General features: G+C 35.0%; 1 protein-coding gene across 1 annotated transcript in view; it reads right to left on the bottom strand.

Annotated features, from left to right (window-relative positions):
- LOC107742719 (ATPase family AAA domain-containing protein 2B-like) overlaps positions 1–16,293 on the bottom strand; it is a 128,776-nt gene that overhangs the window by 3,438 nt on the left and 109,045 nt on the right. The window contains exon 24 of the mRNA XM_016555757.1: positions 4,550–4,678. Coding sequence (XP_016411243.1) covers positions 4,550–4,678 — 129 coding nt within the window. The remainder of the gene's footprint in view (positions 1–4,549; positions 4,679–16,293) is intronic.

Raw genomic sequence — 16,293 nt, 5'->3', positions numbered from 1 at the left:
ATTTTGGCCGATACCGATATATTTCCTTTTGCTTGGAAACAACACCAAGTCTCTCCTGTGCAGAAATTATAAGCAAAATATTTTTAATTTTGGTTAGTTTTTATCAAGAACTTATTTGTTAGAATTAAATAAACAATAATGAAGGTTTTTTGACAGTACATTGAAAGTTTGAAAATAACTATAAATAAACTATATATCAATCTTACCGAACGGGCATTAGGACCCGGGGGAGGCTGCCGCTGCACATGCTATTACTGTTTACTCTATCACACACCGAACGCATCATTCTGTAAGTGCATTCGTTGTTTCATGAATGAGCCACACTGCTGACATGATCTAATCACTAGCAAACCCTGAGCACATGTGAGTTAATGTATTCCTCTTATTGGTAAGACATATCAGCATAATTTTTCATATCAGGCCGATTCCGATATCAGTCCGATAATATCGTGCATCCCTAATATATATATATATATATACACATACACACACTTTAGAATGTGTGTGTGTTTTTTTTTTTTGACCCTTAATGTAATGGATTTTTTTTCCCCTCCTGCTCCATGGCAAGATGGGTAAATGGGTATGCTAGAAATGTCATGATTAATTCAAATCATCATGACAGAACATGAAGCAGTCAAATGTAGGTTGGAGGACAAAGTCATTTCATGTAAAAAGAAACTAAATCAAAGGCGATCAGCTATCAGATTTTGGTTTGGAAAGAAGTTTCTGATCTATTTTTATACTATGTCCTAACGATGAAATGTTTCCAACATAAAATGATCTTTTCTTCCACACAGTGACAAAATCCAAAAATAATTGGTATTTAAAGGGACAGTTCACCCTAATATGTAAATTGTTCATTTATTCACCCTCATGTTTTTCAAAAATTGTATGATTTCTTTCTTGCATGAAACACAAAAGGAGACATCTAGCAGAGTGTCTGAGCTGCTTTCTTCCAGACAATGAAAGTAAATAGCGAACAAGATTTGTTAAGTACAAAAAAATCATCTTAAATGTAGTCCATATTATTTGTATTAATAAAGCAGCTGTGTTGATATAATTCATTAAAACTTGCTTGACAGCCGTAGAGTCTTTTATAAAGAGCAGTGAGAACATCAGGTTTTGATAGACATGAGGGTGAGTAAATAATGACAGAAGTTTAATTTTTGGATGAATCTGTAAAGAGGAATTTTAGACCAATGAGATTCCGCTGTGGGCGGAGCTACCCTGTGCAACATGACAAAAACAGTAACCAAGAAACTGACTTTATCACACTGCATAGTTAGGACTCTGCTTTCCGTTCTTTCAAAACATACAAGGATTTAATACGACTCTCTTTATCTGACATAGTTTAATTGTTAGTTACACTTTGACCTGAATAAGAATTACTCTTTCGGCACAGTACAATGTGCAAATAATTAACAAAATCATGTTCAATTTCCGCTATCCTCTGTGGATCTCAGCTCCAGTTCACCGGCTGCAAACAATCCAACGATCTGACGGAGACCAGCGGATTAAAATCTAAACATACAATAGATAAAGATAAAGATAAGATAAAGATACAATCATCCTGGAATTAATAAATACGACTCCATTAGGGTCCTCTCAAAGAGGAATTGGTACACAACATGCAAATTAGCCTTCAGTCACGCCGGCCATAATTCCTTAGAGCAATTCTAATCTATTTCTGCTGGGCAGCTACCATTACTATTGTATTTGAGAACAGCGCACATAATTTCCCAGGAGGCCATGCGAGAGCTCTCCACCATCGGTGCGCCGGCGTAATTTAAACACACAGCAGCTGTTCAGTGTGCCGTGTTCAGTCACTGTGTATCCATCTCCTCTGAGCCGCTGTAACACACACGACACATGACTGAACTGAATATTACGAGTCATTAGTCAGTATAGAGCTACTAGTTAATAATAGGATCGTTTTAATTTAGTATTCTACTGGCTCAGCATTTATTACAACAAATAATTGGACATAAAACATTACAGAGGTACTAAAACAGTATATTTATATAGTATATTTATAGCCTAATCCAGAGTTTATAACTGGTTTTCCTTCAGGAAAATAAAATAAACATGCTTTAGAAATATTAAAAAGTAAATACTACTACTACTACTAATAATAATAAAATTAAATTAAGGTATATAAAAAGTAAAATAAGGTTTGGGATTGTATCTTAAACAAAATAAATCTAATAAATAAATAAAACTAATGTAGTAAGTTTTTAAAAAGAACATAGGAAAAAATTATTAAATTATAGCATAAAAGCCATCAAAAATATACATAAATTTAAACATACTATAGAAATATTAAACCCTAACCCTAAAAATAAAATAAAACAGATGGATTTACATGTTTGACATTAGCACACTAAATAAAATTTAATGTAGTATTGGATTGTATATCAAATCAAACAAATAAAGGTAATAAAATATTGTTTAGTGAAAGTGGGCCACCTGTAGGGCTGTGCGATTAATCGGAATCGTCATAAAATCGCGATTTGAGCATGCGCGATTTCTAAATCGCTTTACAGCATGATTTTCCGCGCCCCAGACCTCCCGCAGTATGCTATCAGAACCAATCAGAATGCAGCGCCTAAATGGAGCACGAGAACAGAACAGACCGGGCGGGCATACAAACGTAACGCCAGGTTCAGACAGCGCATTATTCGCGGTAAAAATTAACATGGATTGACACAGAAATTTAGTAATTACCCCATAAATGCATATAATTAAAGTCTAGGCAAAATTGATCAAAGAAATCGCAATAGGTTTTTTTTGTCCATATCCCACAGCCCTAGTCACCTGTTAACATGTGGTACAATTACCGCACACAACCCTCTCTAAACTATGTGTATTTACAATTTATATGCTTGTGTGGGTAAATCACCCATGAAACAAAAATTTGATTAACTGCAAAAGAAAATAGTAACCTTTATATGAGATCTTAGGAAACCAGGGCCATGAAGTCATCATATTGATGTATGTGTGTGTGTGTGTGTGTGTGTGTGTCACTCAACCGCTATCAGACGGGTCTTGTGTCTCTGCCTGCGGTGCTGGTAAATACACTGGCTGAGCACTGAGTAAACTCTCTCCAGATGATCCACACTAAAGCCATCACTTTTCACAACCACCTTCTCCAACAGAGCCTGAAAGACAAGAAAATAAAACACGATTAGACATAATTAATTCTGTCTCAAAAAAAGACATTTCTGTCATCATTTACTCAAGTTAATGTCATTCCAAACCTGTGTAGCGGAAATTTTGAAGACTGTTTTTAAAGCTCTTTTCCATGCAATTTCAATAAACATGGAGTGAAGCTTTCAAACCTCAAAAACAACACAAAATCATCATGAAGGTAGTTTATATGACTCGAGAGCTTATTTCAAGTCATCTGAAGTCATATGACAGCTTTGCGTGAGGAAAAGACTCAAATGAGTTCATAAGAGAAGTTCATGAAAGAATCGTTTGAATTTTTTCAATGAATCATTTAATTAGGTTCATAAAACCAGTGATTCATTTGAATTGGACTGATCTGGTTCTTCAGTTCAACTCACTGATTCCACCCCTTCGCAGTAGTTAACAACAAAATGATCAGTGGAAAACAACTTAATTTTTAATCTGTTTCTACACAAAGCTACAGAAGACTATCAATTTTGATAGTGCTTTTGTGTCTGTATTTGCTTGAAAACTTCATTGTAACTGCATGGAAAACCACATCAGGTCTTTAGAATGTCACCTGTTGCGCTCCATGAGTTTGGAATGACATGAGGATGAGTAAATAATGAGCATTTAGATTTTTTGGATGAACTACTGCTTACAAAGGAAGCATACTGTTCAAAGGTATGATTAGATTTGAAACACTGCAAGATTTGCCAATGCAGAAGTAATATCCTTAGCTCGGTGCTTATTAGTATTTGATTTGTTAATGGCAGGAATAATGCCACTAACATAATGGGTTTCCTTTCTTTTGGAGGGAAAAGCACTTACACTTGAATGAGTCATTTTTGTAAGTAAGATCTGGCTCTAAAGGAGGCATCTGGAAGTGATTTTTTTTCCTGCCATATGTCTATTCTAGAGACATTTTGTTACACCTTTACTTAGTGATTATTTTGCCTTATGTCTGTTCTAGAGACATGTTACAGCTTCTTGATAAAGCTCTAATTGGTTTTCTTTTGGAAATATGTTTCAAATTCACACTGAATGCATTTATGACTGTAAAGCATGTCTGTGTGTGTCAAAATCGTGATTAAAATCGAAATTGCAAAATTGATCAAAGAAATCGCAATAGGTTTTTTTTGTCCATATCCCACAGCCCTAGTCACCTGTTAACATGTGGTACAATTACCGCACACAACCCTCTCTAAACTATGTGTATTTACAATTTATATGCTTGTGTGGGTAAATCACCCATGAAACAAAAATTTGATTAACTGCAAAAGAAAATAGTAACCTTTATATGAGATCTTAGGAAACCAGGGCCATGAAGTCATCATATTGATGTATGTGTGTGTGTGTGTGTGTGTGTGTGTCACTCAACCGCTATCAGACGGGTCTTGTCGTAGTCTCTGCGGTGCTGGTAAATACACTGGCTGAGCACTGAGTAAACTCGCTCCAGATGATCCACACTGAAGCCGTCACTTTTCACAACCACCTTCTCCAACAGAGCCTGAAACACAGGAAAATAAAACATGATTAGACATTTCTGTCATCATTTACTTGATGTCATTCCAAACGTGTGTGGCGGAAATTTTGATGACTGTTTTTAAAGCTCTTTTCCATCCAATTACAATGAACAGAGTGAAGCTTTCAAACCTCAAAAACAACACAAAATCATCATGAAAGAAGTTTATATGACTCATGAGCTTATTTCAAGTCATCTGAAGTCGTATGACAGCTTTGTGTGAGGAAAAGACTCAATTGAGTTTATAAGAGAAGTTCATGAAAGAACCTTTTGAATATTTTCAATGAATCATTTGATTAGGTTCATAAAACCAGTGATTCATTTGAATCGGACTGATCTGGTTCTTTAGTTCAACTCTGATTCCATTCCTTCGTAGCAGCTAACAACAAAAATTATCAGTGGAAAACAACTTAATTTTTAATCTGCTTCTCACACAAAGCTACAGTAGTTGTTTATGAACAATTTTAATAGTGCTTTTGTGTCTGTTTTTGCTTGAAAACTTCATTGTAACTGCATGGAAAACCACATCAAGTCTTTAGAATGTTGTCTGTTGAGCTCCACGAGTTTGGAACAATATGAGGATGAGTAAATAATAACCACTTTGATTTTTGGATGAACTACTCCTTACAAAGGAAACATACTGTACAAAGGTACGGTTAGATTTGAAACATACTGCCAGATTTGACAATGCAGAAGTGATATTCTTAGCTCGGTGCTTATTAGTATTTGATTTGTTAATGGCAGGAATAATGGCACTCACATAATGGGTTTCTTTTTTTTTTTGGAGAGAAAAGCTCTTACACTTGAATAAGTCATTTTTGTTCAAGTAAGATCTGGCTCTAAAGCAGGCATCTGGAAGTGAGGTAATGAATGAATCACATATAATCCTCAAATACACACGCATCAAGCATTTTTGTAAGGTTCACGCTGACATACGAGCAGCAGAGTCTGTCTCTCGTTCTGATTTTCGTGGCGAAGTTTGACCTGCACCTGCTAACAAATAACATTTCAGCCAAGCATTAAAGCCGCTGATGAGCGTGCGTCCTGCGGTTTGCTGCCCTGCTGGAAAATGACTGTGTCGTCTGGAACAGTCTTGAAGAGGCTTAATTTGAAGTTGAAGTTTAATGATATTGTTTTAGTTTCCAGAGACCGCGCTACAAACACGCAGTGAAGGAGATGAGAGCTGACAGCTAATGCAGTGTGGAGGGAAACTCACAGGTGCCAAATCCAGCTCATCACAGCAAACAACTCGGCCTCCTAAGAATAAAACCATGCTTAATCCGGTTCTCCAGAAAATACTATCATTTCAATTATTTCCAGACCCTTTAGGTATGTAGAATTACAACAACTGTCTGAATGGATAACATAAAAGCATTTGTAAATGTTTTAATTCTGATTTTCCACTAACAAATTAGTTTGTGATTACTGGACAATTAATAGTCATTTTATAAACACCAAAATAGCAATTCCTGGCTTGTAAAATAATTTAGAATTAAATTATATTTACTATAAAAATATATACATTTTCCAAAATGATATACTGTACGTTAGAAGATACGAGAAAACCCTTTTTAAATATTAAATATCTATATGATATCTATTTAAAATATATGCTAGGAAAATATATATATATAGTTAATTCAGTGAAAAACAGTGGTAAAATTGAATTATAGAATTTTACTTCTTACATTAAACAGAAACCTCTTACATTTTATATTTTGAATCCATTTGAATACAGTGGCTGTGAGGTTTATTCTTACTGGGGGAAAAAAAAAAAATATATATATATATATATTGTTTTCTCAAGGCTGAAAAAAAACAACAACTATCAACCAGCCCTACTTATACGCTATTCGCTCAACTTTCAGGACCTTAACTGATTGAAAAGAGTTATGGAAATGTTTGAAATGACAGTAGCACTGCACTACTGCCATTTTCATAAGAAATGGAAAAGATTCAGAACAGAAAATAGACTTGTTGCCGTGTTAAATATACACATGAGAATTGAGCGTGCACACATACACAGAAAAAGTGGAAAAATAAATGAACATTAACCGAGAGGGTAACCTCCAGAAGATAGTTTGAACAGACGCACACCTGCAAACGAAACAACTGTGACAACACTGAGCTCCCAACACGTACACCCAGGAAGGGAGGTCAGCCATCTTCAAAAGCAATTAAGATCACCGCGACAGCTAATTAAGCCACATCATAATTACCTTCATTTCATGCGCAGCTCAAGAATGCGAGTATTTACTGTTTGCGCTGGGTTTAATTAAAATGCCTCAGACTTCACAGTGGCTTTTCAATTGACATGTTCATCACAACGATCCTCCGGCCAATCGTGAGCTCATCAAGTCGCGCTGGGACAAGTTATTACTCGGACTGCACTGGTCTGAATCAACATAAACAGTGCTGCTTTCTGATAAGGTTGGAGCCAGAAAGAACAAAGCACAAGGAGTGAGCCCAGATTAACAATGGACGGCACTAATTGAGGACTAGGGTTTGGTTTTGGGGAGACATTTAATGAGAAAACGCATCCCCTGCGGACAGGTTTGAAACCCTATCATTGCAGCACGATGGCAGCCCCTGAACCAATGAAAACAACCAAACGTGTTCATTAAAAACCACTGGAGGACATTGAAGGTAAATATCAGTATACTGAAGAGCACAACTAAGAAACAACTAAAGTTGGTAATATACAGATGATAGTGACTTTATTAGTTAGATAATCATGTATAATTGGTAGGGATCCATTGAATGTTCGGTAACCGAAATAATTTGGCTAAAAATAGCAAAAAAAGCTCTTTCGGTGTTCGAATAAATTGTACCGAACAATGACGTGAAGTGATCAAATAACAACCAACGTAGAGTGAGAGGTGATTTATAATGCAGCAAACATGTCGACAGTGTGGAAGCATTTAAGTGTCAGAGAAAGACACAAAATCGACAGCGAGAGGCTATTTAGTACTACATCACATGTCTTCGATGAGAAGAGGAAGTGGTGGTTGCTGGTTACTGTTACCACGAGCTTGCGGCGCTATCTGCTTGTTAGCCAGGGTTCAAAGTCCAAAGCGTGAGGAAAATCTGCACTGAAACGGTTACTCGTCAGTTGCTCAGTAACATTATGAATTTTTACAAGGCATGTGACAATGCGATACGTGCGACCAACATCTTCCCAAATTCGTAATGAGAATCATTTATAAATCTGTTGTTGTCAACAAAAAACAGCACTGAGGTCTTCGCCAAAATAAAAGCTGGAACTCCATCAACATTCATAAATGTTAGTATTGTAATTTTACAGTTTTTCTATAAAATAACATAAAAAGAAAGACAATAATAATGATAATAATAATAATTACAACAGCTCTATTAATACATTTATTATAGCATTCACACAGTGTTCAAATTGGGATCTGTAATATTTTCTAATTTTTTTTAAAAAGTCGCTTCTGCTCAGCAAGGCTGCATTTTTGTACAGTACAAAAATACATGCCTGATTCAAGAAGGGGGTCTCAAAAATATTCTTCTTCTAACTTATTAATTTTAAGTTAAATTGTGCTTTGTTGGTATAATGTCTGCTGGAATGTTAAAAAATGTTCAGTGTTAAATAAATACTTTTAAATTGTTGTTTTGTAATTGATCTTCTCTTTGAAACGCAAGACAAAATAGTAAAAAGCACATTGGCAGTGGTGAGAAAAAATGTGAAAAAACCGGTTCAGTATTCGGCCTTCGACCCAGTGTTTCATTTTGTTCAGTTTCGGCTTTGGACAAGAATTTTCATTTCGGTGCATCCATAATAATTGGCTGAAATGGACAGAAGTGTCAGTTCCAAACTCAAAACTTTTAAAAATGGAGTCAATAGTGCAGAATAAATGTTCATGCAATTGTGTCCTTAGCAGTGTTAATTTTGACAGCAAATTTTGATTTAGTTTTAGTCTTTTGACTAAAATGCCATTTAGTTTTAGTCATATTTTAGTCATCTGAATTGTTTTTAGTTTTAGTCGACTAAATATCATACGATTTTAGTTGACTAAATCTACAGTAAATTTAGTCGGCTAAAATAGAATGGGTTTAATTACAGTGTAATGCATTTATTAAGCATTTCTCTAAAATTTCCAAACTCATTATATAGGTTTGATATTAAGGTTTTATCATGATAGACACCGATTAAACTGCGGTGACACACAACGTGCCTTTATGTTAAAATTAAATAAAACCACTTCTCATAAAGAACAAGAACATGGTCTTCTTTTTAATGAAATACCAATGGTTATATAGGCTAATTATGCATTCTTTATAGCAACTTGTTTACCATATTCTTCATTCTTTCAAGCAGACATATATATTTAAATAAATAAATTTAGATTAATCTTTAGGGCAACTAAAGTTTTTCAGTCAAGAGCAGTGAGTGACTTTCTGTCCTTCTGTTGTTGCTTGATTAATAGTTTTAGTCGACTAAATCTACAGTAAATTTAGTCGGCTAAAATAGAATGGGTTTAATTACAGTGTAATGCATTTATTAAGCATTTCTCTAAAATTTCCAAACTCATTATATAGGTTTGATATTAAGGTTTTATCGTGATAGATACTGATTTAACTGCGGTGACACACAACATGCCTTTATGTTATAGCATAAAGCATGCATTCTTTATAGCAACTTGTTTACCATATTCTTCATTCTTTCAAGCAGACATATTTATTTCTATAAATAAATTTAAATTAATCTTTAGGGTTACTAAAGTTTTTCAGTCAAGAGCAGTGAGTGATTTTCTGTCTTTCTGTTGTTGCTTGATTAACATCAATGACTCGAACAATAGCAACTATATTTGGCAGCTATCACTTTAAAACCGAATGCACAGCTGCAATGGATGGAATGTACTGATACACATTCTCCCTACCGTTTACGTTCACTTAAGACGTAATCAACTGTGTTTACGTGAATACTCGTCAAAACGGACAATTCGACGTGAATACTCGTCAAAACGGACAATTCGACAATTTTGTGTGTAATTCTCCGTTCATGCGACGCGAGTGAGTCCTTGTGTGCTGTGAGACCCTCCCTAACATTTTCGTCTCGTTTTTATTCGTTGACGAAAATGTCAATACATTTTCGTCATAGTTTTTGTCATTCAAAAAGTTTTAGTTCGTTATCGTCTCGCTGTCGTCGGTGAAAAAAAATGTCGTTGATAAATTATGATGAAAATTATTTCGTCAACGAAATTAACACTGGTCCTTAGCTATCATAAGATATTGCGTTTCACTAATTTTCATCAATACATTATTAAACACATTATTAGTCCATAAAGTAAATAATGTAGTATAAATGTTCATGCAATTGTGTCCTTAGCTATCATAAATTAGTGTTTCATCATTTTTTTCACCATTACATTATTAGTCCATAAAGTGTGGTAAAAATGTTGTTACTTAGTAAGTAGTAGCAGATTAGCAAGATTTGTCAACATCTTGTACCATTACATTTCTGACTAAATATGCTATATATAAAATATTGCTTATTACATAAAATTAATAATTTGAACTTTTGAATTTATATTTTGAATTCATTGCAATATGAATTCTTTCATACTTACATATTTATTTAGTATTTTGATCAAAAACTCTTAAAACTGTCAGAAAACAGTCAATGGCATTACGGTGACAACATGTTATGAATGACAGGGGAGAAAATGCTAAATAATTAGTAAATATCACACTTGACTAAGGCGTCAATTACAGGGATTAGGTGTGGAGCTTGCTGTTTCTCTGGGTCGTTGCTTCGTCTCAGTGACACTGACTGTGGGAGAATGGTCATGGATGGCAGATTCCCTCCATCAACCCTGAATAGAACGTAATCCTAGCTTTAAAAGACTTGTTCACACAGTCCATTTGACTTTTGCTAGAAGACTTGTTTTGTAATAATCTGACTGGCCCAGACATCAATCCCACAGATGGTGTGATACGGAAAACAAGCCATGCAAATAACGGGAAGATTTACATTTTCACAGCAATTTAAAGCCTCAAAAACATTTTATTCCATAAAGTATTCAAGAAATTTCCAGGTTCCCCTACATACTAATAACATCTAGAGATATATCCATATTAAAATTGTATTTTAAAAGTACAAATATTACAGTAACTGCTGGATGAACCATCGTTTTACCAGCCTACACAGATACACAAAGGGCAGCAAGTTATAAATATTTTGCAATATAAAAACTAAATAAAAAAATAAAGAGCAAAGGAAACTGAAACTGAAAGGTCAAGACAGATTGACATGTTGCAGTAAAAGTTGATTTTCTCAAAACTTCTTTGCTTAAAAAACAAAAGGCCGAAAATTATGCCACAAAGAAAAAAAAATAGTTTTTACTTTTATACAATAAAATACTTAATATACTGTATGTACTATTGGATTTATGAACACTGAACACAATGCTTTTAAAGCTGATGTAATTCAAATAAATTATTAAATTATTATGCACACACACATATATAGTTTACCCGTTTTAAAAATCATTAAATAATAAAAACAATACTATTCTTAAAACTGAGGGCTATATTAAGTTATAAATAATGTTATATAATAAATACTGTTAAATAATTTAGTTTGATTTTCTGAGCTAGATTCAGATTTTGCAAGCCAGAATCAGACAGGCTGTGATTAAGGTAGACATGTTCAGAGAAAGAGAAGCGCACTTGCCTGTTTTTAATTTTAATACAAATCTCTCATGTGCTCCAACTGCAGAACATGTATAATACATTCCATTAAGACAAACTGAAAGCTGAAATGGTCAAGTTAAAGAAGTGGAAGAAGTGATGCAACCGCTGTGGAAGATCCAGAGGAGGAACTGTGTAAAATTAAACCTTTGAGATCAATTTGAGACACATAAGGCTGTATTGTGCAGCACTGGGTAATATTACTATTTCACACTGCGATGGAAAAGATTTTTCATTTATTCCTAAAGAAAAGCATACTTTAGAGCACAGATATTAAAAGAATAGTTCACACAGAAATGAAAAGCACAAAAAAAGCACCATAAAAGTAGTCCAAACAACCCATGCAATATATTCCTGTCCTCTGAAGCTACAGTGTAAGAAAGCTTTGTGTTAGAAACAGACTGCATGGACTACTAAAGCTGTGTGGACTAAAAAATGGCACCGCTGGTTCTAATGTTCTAATGACCAAAATGCACATTGCCAACTAAAGTAAGAAAAAAACAACAACAATGAATACAGGTTAAAAGCTAAGGACTAAAACATTTACCCTATAAAACACAACCCTATAAAACCTACTCTATCATGTTTGATACTCAAATTTCTAAGGCCTCTAAATTATAAACATGATTAAAACTTTGCTGAAAAGCATGTTTTACACAAACATCCACAAGCCTTCTTATGTCCTCGAATTGATTGTTTATACTTTTTAACAAGCAAAAGATCTTTTAGTATAATTATAAAAATGCCCACCTTAAGGTCGTGGTTTACAAGTCTTTCTTTTTGGCGGGGTGGGGTTAAATCTTTACTGATTTTAATAAAATATAAGAATAATATTGTTAGTGATATTTCTGTATAACCACACACATAAGCGACTTTTGGAGATTTACTTGATTATCCATGTATCTTTTTTTTTTTTAAATGTTAAAATGTATCAAATATTATATCATAGAGATTCTTCAAAAGATTCCTCAAAAGCCTATATTTGTTCATGATTGTTTGTCATCATTGTGCTATATAAATTTTATACATTGCATTATATGTTTGCCCCCACAATTAAAACTACAGAGATTTAATAATAAAACTAAGCATTTAAAGGAGATATAAAGTGACAACTGATATTTATATGCATTTTATGTAAGCAGTCTGCTATACTGTTAAGATCTCATTAATTTACAAGCTATCAGAATTTCATCTTACTTTTCAGCCATGTAAATATCAGCAACTGCACCAAAAATTGCGTATTTTTGCTCATTTTGAGCATATAAATAATACACATAAGTCTGAGCTCCATATTTCAACTACTGTATATCAGTGTATGAGCCACTGAAGCCTTGATGTATCAAATAATACTCAACAAAAAACACATGCAAACTTTTTATTTTATTTTTTAAATTAATTTGTCTAAAAATGCAGCAAACTGTTCCATTTGAAAAAAAAAACAAATTCTGATTATTATTTCATATACCATGTTTTACAGGGTTAAGAGTCAGTGCTGCTGAAGTCTTTGCATCATCCGATGCTTGAGCAACTGACACGTTCGACATAATTGCCTCTGGGCTTAATGTGACGCGTATCAAACAAATTTAGCCCAGTACTAGCTACTGAAAAAGAAAAAAAAAGTTTAAAAACACAGACTTAAGGTTTGAACTGCCAAATATAGTAATGTCTTACACAGTCTGATGTGCTGTCCAAAATGTCAAATCTCTAACTCGTTCTAAAACGAGGGTTAGGGTTCGGCCAATCAGAACCAATTACATGTTTGCCTCTCCTGTTGTCATTTCCAGTGACAGCAGAAGTAAAGCAGAGATATCGTCAAACTGGCGTGAAATTTTCATTTGGTTGCTTTGTAATGGTCGTGCATCTATTTAGTGTACTAAAATGCACCAAAACAACAGAAACAATGGACCCACTACAGCTCAATTGCACATAAATGGTGTAATGCCTCGTCATCATCATGTCTAAATAAAGATGACTAGCATAATTTCTCACATACTAAGACAGACGTTCTATAAACACCTTTTTCAACCGTCTGGATCAGGTGTAATTCTCAGCTTGGCAAGTTTGGCCAAATATATCAAACACATGCACAAGCACGTTTAAGTTTAGGCGAACGGTATCCTAGCATAGCACGCATTTATGTTTGGCTAGCGCTGTACCATAGCAAAGTATGTGTTGCAAGCTGGCAAAATCTATTTCCTGGCATGTGTTTTCCATCAGTTCAGTCAAGAGCTAATTTATTTTAGCTCTCTTCACACTTAAACATTCGGTGTTGCTGAGAGAGCAGAAGTAAAAACTGACTGAAAAAGCTCTCTGAAGAATAAACTGCTGAAATCAGGAAAATATAAATAGGCACAATTATCAAATTTAACTTAAAAGGAGCAATAGGTGATTGTCTTCAGAAACATTTTTTGTTATGCTGGTTGAAAGTCTCTTCACATCCCGATAGCAATCATTAAGTTAAGTGGTCTAAATGTATTTGTCTCATTGCTCCCTCCTCCCTGAGCAGGGGAAATACGTTGATGTTTACTTCACTTCGGAACATGGGCTGGAATTGGGAACCTGGTGTTGCCTATTGTAGTAATGTTGTCTCTGGTCTGTGAGTGTAAATGCGTTCAGGGGGCGTGGCTTTGGACGGCGATTGCAGGGAGGGTGGGACGTTCGCTTTCAGTGCTATCAGGCTAAAGTTAGCATTTTCCAAGATCTCCTATTGTACCTTTAATTATATTGACAATACGAAGTTCATTTAGTCAATTTGCATGCAATTTAAACACGCATCTGAAGCCGGGTAAATCTCATGAAAATGAACTTTTTTTCACCATAAAACCAAAAGACAAAACAAATATTATACATTAAATATATTATAGAATTATAAAATAAATATACTTTGCATCACTACTATCAATCTATCAATCAATCTATCTATCTATCTATCCATTTATAAAATTATGTGTTATTTATTATATAATGTACTTTTTATTTATTTAGTGTCCCATATTCCCTACAAATAAGTCATAAATGCCTAAACTAAAGTCATAAATTCAATAAATAAATACAATACAATAAACCTTATTAAAATTAAGTAAAAAATAAAAAACTCAATAATAATAAAAAATAATACATAAATTAACTGGGTGCATCTCAAAAACATCACATTTCACCCCAAAATTAAAAGCCTTACAAAGGAGCTAATATAGAATACACCACATAATACATTGTTTTTCCCCCTAAAATGGTTTAATATTAGAATAAAATAAAAAATACATTTAAATAATAACAATAAATTAATATCAATACAAAACCATCCAATAAATAGGCTTCATTTTCTTGATGCATATTATAACTTCTTATTTCCTTTTGTTTGATGTTGTGGTGAAATGTGCACTAGACACGTTCTTGACAGATTTCCTGAGATTCACCCAGCTAGAAAAACAAACAGGGAACATGTCAGACTGAAAACGGACCAATCTCTTTGGTCATGAGAACAGCAGACATGAAGCTTGACATGCTATAATAAGCATGCTTTTAAGAAAACATTAAACGTAAAACCTTCTGCTGTGTCCAAGGCAAAAACAGATTTAGACAAGCAAGTCTTTTAGTTGAGCGATGGAGCCAAATGGCCATGATCACATTAAAAGATCCAGGGAGGAGACAACCCTTCCAAATCTCCAGGCTCAACTTGTGTGGTTCTTTCGCTGTTCTGTGGACTTTAAATTCAGCGTTATTATGCATCCACACACTGACACATGATGTGATGCTGGCTTCTTACAATGCAAAAAAAAAAAAAAACCACCAAGGCAAGATGAAGCTCATAGTTTTCTGTGACGGCTCTTTAATTCCAAACCTATTTGAGGGCCGTGCTGCGCTGCAAAAATGTCAATAGTAATGAGCGCATCTCCAGTCAATGAATATGAATGAAGCACAGGAAAACAGCCCACTTTTCATTCCTAATATGTGTCAGGCATTTTGCCACCCCAAACACGAGATACCTGCTTAAACGGCAACTCTCACCCCACTTCAACGGCAATTCAATTTGTTCCATAAGCCAGGGATGAAAAAGCAATTATTCACAGCATCCGTCACTTCACGATCTGTTTCTTAAAGATATCAGCCTTTTCTGGGTAAATGAACAAATAAGCCGGCGGATTAGTGCCACACGTGCTTCCGGGCCTTCGCCCCCCATCGCTTCACACAGCCCAGTGGCCGGCGAGTCCTCGGAGGGGGGGGTTTCAGTGACGATGGTGTGATAGATGATGTGGCGGTGGGGTGTGTCGCATGCCATCATGCGATAGAGTCGACTGGGACGTCTCTTCTTCAGATGCTCCGGTCACCAGTCTGAGCACTACAGTTGGCACGCTGGTGCTGGTGAGAAGAAAACTCAGCACGCCTGCCATTTGCCGTGTTGAAAGTGTAAGTCTCAAACATATTTCACTTGCTAGTTAGCAAACAGGATGTGCAGCATATTAAAGGGATAGTTCACCCAAAAATGAAAATTTGATGTTTATCTGCTTACCATGTTTATCTGCTTACCCCCAGGGCATCCAAGATGTAGGTCACTGTTTCTTCAGTAGAACACAAACTGAGATTTTTAACTCAAACCATTGCAGTCTGTCAATCTTATAATGGAAGTGAATGTGAATCACGGCTTTGAGAGTATAAAAAAAAAAAACATACACAAACAAAACCAAATTAAACCCTGCGGCTCGTGACGATACATTGATGTGTAAAGACACGAAACGATCGGTCTGTGCAAGAAACTGAACAGTATTTATATCGTTTTTTACCTCTGATGCACTGCAATGTCTGAACTGTCCTGAGCGCGTCCTGAGTGCGTTCGCGTCTTCTTCTTCAGCCGGCGCGTGACACGTCTTCTTCTTCTTCTTGCTTTA

Source organism: Sinocyclocheilus rhinocerous, unplaced genomic scaffold, assembly GCF_001515625.1.
Source record: "Sinocyclocheilus rhinocerous isolate Xijiao unplaced genomic scaffold, SAMN03320098_v1.1 scaffold1038, whole genome shotgun sequence".
In the NCBI taxonomy this organism is placed as follows: Eukaryota; Metazoa; Chordata; class Actinopteri; order Cypriniformes; family Cyprinidae; genus Sinocyclocheilus; species Sinocyclocheilus rhinocerous.
This window is presented reverse-complemented; position numbering and strand designations above follow the sequence as displayed.